This window comes from Sinocyclocheilus grahami, unplaced genomic scaffold, assembly GCF_001515645.1.
Source record: "Sinocyclocheilus grahami isolate Dianchi unplaced genomic scaffold, SAMN03320097.WGS_v1.1 scaffold225.1, whole genome shotgun sequence".
Classification (NCBI taxonomy): Eukaryota; Metazoa; Chordata; class Actinopteri; order Cypriniformes; family Cyprinidae; genus Sinocyclocheilus; species Sinocyclocheilus grahami.
In genome coordinates this window covers 355,604-364,163 of record NW_015505404.1, presented here as the reverse complement: position 1 = coordinate 364,163, position 8,560 = coordinate 355,604, and the positions used below count along the sequence as shown (strand labels likewise).

At 41.4% G+C, this 8,560-nt stretch overlaps 1 protein-coding gene across 2 annotated transcripts in view; it reads left to right on the top strand.

Moving 5' to 3' along the window:
- ctcf (CCCTC-binding factor (zinc finger protein)) overlaps positions 1 to 6,689 on the top strand; it is a 10,278-nt gene extending 3,589 nt beyond the window's left edge. Inside the window, exons 2-12 of one of the 2 annotated variants that reach the window (XM_016287780.1) lie at positions 2,421 to 2,942; positions 3,030 to 3,369; positions 3,485 to 3,655; positions 3,742 to 3,875; positions 3,991 to 4,111; positions 4,218 to 4,367; positions 4,500 to 4,660; positions 4,765 to 4,947; positions 5,033 to 5,168; positions 5,384 to 5,590; positions 5,683 to 6,689. In XM_016287780.1, coding sequence (XP_016143266.1) covers positions 2,430 to 2,942; positions 3,030 to 3,369; positions 3,485 to 3,655; positions 3,742 to 3,875; positions 3,991 to 4,111; positions 4,218 to 4,367; positions 4,500 to 4,660; positions 4,765 to 4,947; positions 5,033 to 5,168; positions 5,384 to 5,590; positions 5,683 to 5,900 — 2,334 coding nt within the window. In that variant the 5' untranslated portion in view covers positions 2,421 to 2,429 and the 3' untranslated portion in view covers positions 5,901 to 6,689. Of the gene's footprint in view, positions 1 to 2,420; positions 2,943 to 3,029; positions 3,370 to 3,484; positions 3,656 to 3,741; positions 3,876 to 3,990; positions 4,112 to 4,217; positions 4,368 to 4,499; positions 4,661 to 4,764; positions 4,948 to 5,032; positions 5,169 to 5,383; positions 5,591 to 5,679 lie in introns of both variants that reach the window. The other variant, XM_016287779.1, reaches the window with a different exon arrangement.
- Positions 6,690 to 8,560: the final 1,871 nt, after the last annotated feature.

Sequence of the window (8,560 nt, the reverse complement as noted above, 5' to 3'; positions counted from 1 at the left end):
TTTAAAATATATTCAAATAGAAAGCAGTTATTTTAAATAGTAAAACATTTTCAATGTTTTTTTGCTGTACTTTGGATCAAATAATGCAGGCTTGGTGAGCAGAAGAATTCTTTAAAAAAACAAAAATTAAAAATCTTACTGTTCAAAAACTTTTGACTGGTAGTGTAGGCTGATAGTCAGTATAAAGAGTATGAAAAGTGCAAACTGATTGTCTGCCAGCAGGAGGTGCTTTAAGAGCGGTTGAACTAGCGGTTTCTCCAGTAATGGCTGTAATCAAATCAGCTCCGCTCATGAACACTTCTTTATTAGATAAAATAAAAATCTCATCGAAACTTTTCTGAAGACAGTCCTTTCCGTTTAGAGATGCATTCATATAAAACACCCGCGACAAGTTTTGATTTTAAAACGTGCAGTGCTCATGTTTATTCAACGAAGTCAAACGCCACAAATAAATCAATGTATGGGAAACACTGGTAATGTATATCGGAAATGTTTAAAAATCATATCCCCGTTATTGAAAAAAAAAAAATATCGCGATACATATTGATATTGAATTATTGTCCAGCCCTAGTCGGATATCGGTTTTGTAATATCGGATTTAGTGATAAACGCCACCATCTTGTGGGTGTTTTGAGAATTGCGCGCAGGATCGCCATTGCAGTGCATCTGAGGGGAGATAAGACAACAACAACGGCATGCTGCTGGTACTTGATTAGCTGTAGTTGGTAAACTTTATTTAACATAACAGCCATTTATGCACAAATTAGATGCATTTCATGCCTGATATGTAGTTTATGCAGCTTGGCTCTAAGAAATAGACCAACTCACAGAGTCATGTAAAATAACCCGTCAAGTCCTGTCCCAATAAAGATGTAACTTTGCCTGAATTAAATATGCAGCCATGAATGAGCGCATGTTGGAAATAAAAGCGCTGAATTGAATTCTCTCTCTGTTGTCTATGCGTCTCGTGAAGACAGTCACGTAGATAATCCGTCAAGATCCTCTCCCAGTAAAGATGTAACTTTGCATGAGTTAAATAATACAGCCATGAATGAGCGCATGTTGGAAATAAAAGCGCTGAATTGAATTCTCTCTCTGTTGTCTATGCGTCTCGTGAAGACAGTCACGTAGATAATCCGTCAAGATCCTCTCCCAGTAAAGATGTAACTTTGCATGAGTTAAATAATACAGCCATGAATGAGCGCATGTTGGAAATAAGTGCTGAATTTAATTCTCTCTCTGTTGTGTATTTGCTCATCATTAGTCTCGTGAAGCCACTTTCATATTGCTGTTCACTCAACAGGTTGATGCGGTTAATGCTCAGGAATAGCTCCAGCACAGCCACCGCATGTAACTTTTTTAGCAAGATTCACTTGTTTAAAACACCCTAAATTGTATTAACATTTATTATATAACAGTTATTTCGTTAATAAACATCTAAATACAACTCTATGGAAATTATCTCCACTAGCGATCGCAGTTTGAGCATAGTTCTGTGTAAATGCATAGATAAACGGCGCTGTCAGCAGGCATTTAATAATCTAGAGGGACAAAAACATTATTAAAAATTCTGATATAACATTCCAGTTGAGAAATGCAATAAAATATGATGTTTTGTTTATTATATTCCAGAGAATATTATTCAGGGAATTAACATTATACAGTGAATTATTCTTGACTCTGTATCTATTGTATCCGCTTATAAACCTACTACAACGGTAGTTTAAAATGAAGTTGATATGACTCCTGTCCTTTATTTATTTTATCCATTTGAAAACATTACACATTCTACATTTATTTTGCTTATTGTTAATGTTAGTGTTTAGTTGCTGTTGATGCTTTTTATAAATAAAATGTTTTTATTGTTGTAATATAAAGATTAAATTTAACATGAAAGACAACTAATTTTCAACACTTTTTAAAATGTGTATGTGCAGTCATGGGGAAGTCGTGGCCTAATGGTTAGAGAGTCGGACTCGTTCAAGTCTCGAACCGGCAGGGATTGTAGGTGGGGGGAGTGAATGTACAGCGCTCTCTTCCACCTTCAATACCACGACTGAGGTGCCCTTGAGCAAGGCACCGAACCCCCAACTGCTCCCCGGGGGCTGCAGCATAAATGGCTGCCCACTGCTCCGGGTGTGTGTGTGTGTGTGTGTGTGTGCACTTTGGATGGGTTAAATGCAGAGCACTAATTCCGAGTATGGGTCACCATACTTGGCCACATGGCACGTCACTTTCATATCGGTTATCGGGCACATAAACGCACATAGTTGGTATCGGTTATTAAAAAAATCAATATCGGTCGATCACTACTCAGTATGTGCAAGTAAACAAACAGTCCAAATTGCAGTCAGGTAGGAAAACTTAAGCATCCTACAATTAGTGCTAATTCTAACTTTTTTTGCTTGAAATCGGTGTAGGTATTACCCATGGAAGGGGGACCGACAGAGGCAGTGGTGGAAGATGCAGGGGATGCTTTCAAGGCCAAGGAATGTAAGACTTACCAAAGGCGACGAGAAGATGAGGAAGTGGGAGCTGAATTGCTGCAGGTTGCTGGGTTAGAGCAAGCCCAGGTTGAAGGAGAGCCTGTGGTGGAGGCTGTCAACAGCGTGGAGATGATGGTGATGGATGCCCTGGACCCTGCCCTGCTCCAGATGAAGACCGAAGTCATGGAGGCTGCTGTTGGTGTTGCTGGTGCAGCCCATGAAGCCACGGTCACCACTGTCGATGACACTCAGATCATCACCCTCCAGGTGGTGAACATGGAGGAGCAGCAGTTGGGCTTGGGAGAGCTGCAGCTGGTGCAGGTGCCTGTTTCAGCTGTGCCTGTCACTGCCGCCACTGTAGAAGCGCTGCAGGGGACGCTAGTGGATGCCACTGCCATGCCTAAAGATGGGGAGCCGGTCATCTGTCACACCCTGCCATTGCCTGAAGGCTTCCAGGTTGGTCATATTTTTTGATCAGGCTACGCATATCAAATGCGATTCTCTGTGACTTTCTGGTGAATCTAAATGTTATATTATCTACAGGTGGTCAAGGTGGGTGCAAATGGAGAAGTGGAAACTGTGGAGCAAGATGAGCTCCAGGCCCAAGATGATCAGCCTCCACAGCAGGAGGAGGAGGATATGGTTGAAGCCCAAAATGAAGACCCCGCCTGGTCCAAAGATCCAGACTACACACCCCCTGTTAAAAAGGCCAAGAAGACTAAGAAAAGCAAGCTGCGTTACAACACAGAGGGCGATAAAGACATGGATGTGTCTGTGTATGACTTTGAGGAGGAGCAGCAGGAGGGACTGCTCTCTGAAGTCAATGCTGAGAAAGTTGTGGGTAACATGAAACCACCCAAACCAACCAAAATCAAGAAGAAAGGTGAGAACGTGTGATAAACACAGATTGAACAGACACTTGCATGTCTGCTTGTCACTTGCACATTATAGTGTCAGTATCAGATCTGTGTTGGGTTTAAATCGCTGTGTTTGTGCAGGTGTTAAGAAGACATTCCAGTGTGAGCTGTGCAGTTACACTTGCCCGCGCCGTTCCAATCTGGACCGCCACATGAAGAGCCACACGGATGAGAGGCCTCATAAGTGCCATCTTTGTGGACGAGCCTTCAGGACTGTGACGTTGCTGAGGAACCACCTCAACACCCACACAGGTACGTGATCTTGAGTGCATTAGAAATTATAGGCTATTTTGTGTGAATTACAAATTGAAACTGCCTTTTTTTTCTCTTTCTGACAGGTACCAGACCACATAAGTGCACTGACTGTGACATGGCTTTCGTCACCAGTGGAGAGCTGGTGCGCCACCGACGCTACAAGCACACTCACGAGAAGCCGTTCAAGTGCTCCATGTGTGACTATGCCAGTGTAGAGGTTGGTCTGAGAGCATCATGTTGAGCTTCCCCCCTTTTATTTATTTATTTATTTTTATTTTTTTTTTTAAATGGAAAGTTGCTTCCAAATTGACCTAAGCCTTGAAACTTTGCAGGTTAGCAAGCTGAAGCGCCACATTCGCTCCCACACTGGAGAGCGTCCGTTCCAGTGCAGTCTGTGCAGTTATGCTAGCAGAGATACCTATAAGCTGAAGAGACACATGAGAACCCACTCAGGTCAGCAGAATTTACAGTTTTTCTCAGATTGTGTTCTTGTCAGCTAAATCGGTTAGATAAATAGAATTGACATGATTTTGGGATTTTTTTTTTTCCTGTTCTACAGGAGAGAAGCCCTATGAGTGCTATATCTGTCATGCACGTTTTACCCAGAGTGGTACCATGAAGATGCACATACTGCAGAAGCACACAGAAAATGTGGCGAAATTTCACTGCCCCCACTGCGACACCGTTATTGCCCGCAAGAGTGATCTTGGTAAAACTGCGATGTTAAGCATTTACGGTTTTGTAGTTGTTGCTGCTGGTTACTTATGTGCTTTTTGTAGCAATGCCAACTTTGAACATGCTTGGTGTATTGATGTTTGCACAATTGCTGTGTCCCTTGCAGGTGTGCATCTCCGTAAGCAGCATTCCTACATTGAGCAGGGCAGGAAGTGCCGCTACTGTGATGCAGTGTTCCATGAGCGCTATGCTCTCATCCAGCATCAGAAGTCCCACAAAAATGAGAAACGCTTTAAATGTGATCAGTGTGACTATGCATGCCGTCAGGTCAGACAGCTCATGCAAAATTCTCTCCAAATTAAATTTTTATATGCATTATTAATCACGGAGTAGGAAACTGCTTCACATTTACTCTGTGTTCTTGCTAACAGGAGCGTCACATGGTCATGCATAAGCGCACACATACTGGGGAGAAGCCATATGCCTGCAGCCAATGTGAGAAAACTTTCAGACAGAAACAGCTGCTGGACATGCACTTTAGGCGCTATCACGACCCCAGTTTTGTACCCACATCCTTTGTATGCACCAAGTGTGGCAAGACCTTCACTCGCAGGGTACGGTATTTTGAAATAAGTTGAATGCATTTCAGGGTGCCTATACGGTAAACAGCGTTTAACAAATGGCGTGTATTTTTAACAGAATACCATGGCCAGACATACAGAGAACTGCACTGGTATGGATTCTGCTGAAGGAGAGAATGGAGCTCCAACCAAAAGGGGCCGTGGAGGCCGAAAGAGGAAGATGCGCTCTAGGAAGGATGATGATGAAGATAGCGGTAAGTAGCTTTGCTGTAGTTCTGCTACTATGCTGGTGGTTGTATTAGTAGATCAACAAATCCGTTCATGAAATCTGTCAATAAGAACTTGATTATCTGGCTTTTATTTTTATTTTTATAAATGTGGGTTTTAAGAATGGAATGAATGATTTAAAGTGCTAAATAAAAATCATGACTTTTATGAATATTGTAACGCTGTGACCTAAATATATCAGATGAGCATGGAGAACCTGACCTTGATGACATTGATGAAGATGAAGATGAGGAGTTTCTTGATGATGACCAGATGGATGTGGAACAGGCTCCACCCAGCATTCCCATCCCTGCACCAGCCGAACCTCCTGTCAAGAGGAAACGCGGCAGACCCCCTAAGAACGCACCCAAGGCTTCTCCTACCAAGTCTGTCGCCAACACCACCACCGGTAACTTATGCGCTGCTGCATATTAAGATAAACCATTCAGAATTTCCTTTACCTAGGTTTAATGAAACTATTCTCTCTGCTTCTCCTAGCAGCCGCTGCCATTATCCAGGTGGAAGATGAAAGCACAGGGGCCATTGAGAACATCATCGTGAAGAAGGAGCCTGAGGGTGCTGATGCAGCTGCCCAGCCAGTGGTGGAGGAAGTGGAGGCTGTCGAGGCTGGTGTAGAAACGGTGCAGCTAACGGTCCCTGAAGCTGCACCTAACGGTGATCTTACTCCTGAAATGATCCTTAGCATGATGGACCGGTGATCTGGGGGTACATGCACAGGCGGATCACACATGCTTGCGTAAATGCACATCCCCATATGTGTCCCTTGATTATTTATATATATATATATATTACATACATACACATGCTCACATTTCTCTTTCCTCACCTCCTTTAATACAGCGCTGTGTCCTCTTGTCTTGCATCAAATATCTTAAAGACTATAAACCCCAAATTCTGAACGTCCTGAAGTTTCTCACAAGTTTCTTTCTTTCGAGAGCAGGAATGTGTCCGACATTGTGGTATAATACACGCATCTAGAGATTGAGATTTCTTTGCCCAGCTAACCTGCCGTCTTTACTTGTCATTTCAATTACCATGGCTATATTGAGAAACGATCATTTTGTGCCTGGTCAAGCATTGATATCTAGAATCGCTGTCACTGCTGTAGAAATGGGTGTCTTTACTCCATCTGTCTAAGAAAACCCTTTCAATGTTTGACATTTATGATGACTTTTATTCGCTGTCTGTTCATCATGTGCTCTTTCACTGGTCACAGTTGATAATGTTAGAGCGTAGAAATGTAGCCATCTGATCAAGCCAGGAACGATGACATCCATCCATATAAAAAAAAAAAAAAACCTGCGGTTGATAAAGTTGTACACAAAAAGGTCATCTTGGCTAGTCTTGCTTGTAAATAATTTTTATTTTCCGTTTTATTATGAACATTTTAATCTTTTTCTAGTGAATTGATGACCTTGAATGCTTGGGCAATGGCTTTTAACAGTAGTTGTTTGGAAACATGCCACTGAAGGCTTTCAAATTACTTGTGGGGGAAAAAATAAAAGCCTGAAGAATAATGTAGGCTGTATAACCCCGTTCTTTCTGTCCTTCTGTAGCTTGAATCGTTGCATTTTGGTCTGCTCAACTCGCTTGAAGGGGAGGGGTTGCTTCATCTTTTTACCACTGCTTAAAGGCGTTGAGAGAGTGGCTGTAATATTGTACCACCTGATGAATAGGCTTACATGTCGGATTTTGTTCTAGCTTTTGTAAAAGGAGGAAAAGGGACTGAACTGGGCAGGTACAGCGACGTGCAGGTCTCCAATCATTTGGATCCGTTTCGATGTGGTCGTGTTCCCAACAACCATCCCTAATATTAAACTCTGTGACCCGAGTTAATAATTTCATGGGATTCTGAAAGGAGACTTAAAGTTTACAATAGTTTTTTTTTTTTTCAGACCACATTTTATTTAAGAAGCTTAATACGAGTGTTCAAGGAAGCTATTTTGATACGAACTGTTTCTAGAAGGGGAAGCTTGGATAGAATATTTTGTAAAAAAGTTTCACTTGTTCAAAAGAGCAATGTCCTTATTTCTGATTCGGAATGAAGTTTTCCTCCAACATGTAATTGCATTTAAATTGCTTTCTTTTTTTAAGCTCTAAAGAAAAAAGTCTTACAACTGGGTAGTGCTTTTTAAAAATAAAAAATAAAACAGTTGGCTGGTTCAGGCTGGTCTCCCAGGCCTGATTTTAGTTTTGATGGTTGTTTGAGCTAGTCTCTCAGCCTTCACCAGCTACTGAAGTGGCCAAAACCAGCCTGCTGACCAGCTAAAACCAGCTTAGGCTAGTTTTAGATGTTTTTTTTTTTCAGCAGAGTGCACACACGCACATAAACACGATTTTCCAGTATATGTCAAATAGTGACACTAGATAGGTACAGTTTTAGTCAGAAAGGGTAGCCAAAGTTTCAAAGTGAACAAAATTCCACTAGAGGGAGATGTTGAGTAAAAAGTCAATTTAGCCATTTTTTTTTTCCTCAGCCACCTGGACAATGCATTAAAAAGTAAGGGTTATAAATACATTTGCCTTTCTATACATCTCTGCAAAGCTGACACCAAAACCTCTCGTTTAAATGGCTCAGGGATTTGACAATAAGTGTTATCATTCTCACGTGTACCACAGACTGAAGCTTATATTAACCTCATTTGCAAACATTGACATACTTGCATTGGGGTTGAAATGATTGCTGTGATGTGTGAAACTGCACGTTATGAAGTAACTGTGATAGGATGCTCTTCATGCAGTTCAGGTGTCACATCCTGTCTCAGACCTGTACTCTCAAAAACTGTGGTTTTCCCCCATAAGCATGAATCATAAAGCAGCAGGATGTGTGTGTGTGTGTGTGTGTTCAAGAGTGTCACACTTACATGAGAGCTGCCAGCGCTGGCCTGTCTTCACCCTGTTGCCACAGACATTATGGCAGCGCAGACAGAGGTCCCATTTTGCCTCAAAGGTAAGGTGCTTAAACAATACTTTCAGAACACACAACTGAAATATGACTAAATAATAAGCAGTAAGGCTTTTTTATTCTATGAGACAATTGTTTGTAGCTCTTTCAGACTATACAATCTCTACATTACAGTACGGTGCTAAGATTACTTTTAAAGTTATGTGATGTGCAGTTCTGTATAAATGGTTGTATGTGCTTGATTTCCAGAATGCATAACTCAGTATCTGAAGCCACAGAGAGTTCAGTTCATGAGTTTGGTGCAGCTCAACCAGTACAAGGGACGAGCAGAGAGCAGAGTTTTGGTATGTCAGCCTTTTATTTGTTAATTATTTTTCAGAATTTTAATTAAATTCATTTAATTAAATTTGATCACACACACACATATATTAGTATATATATATATATATATAT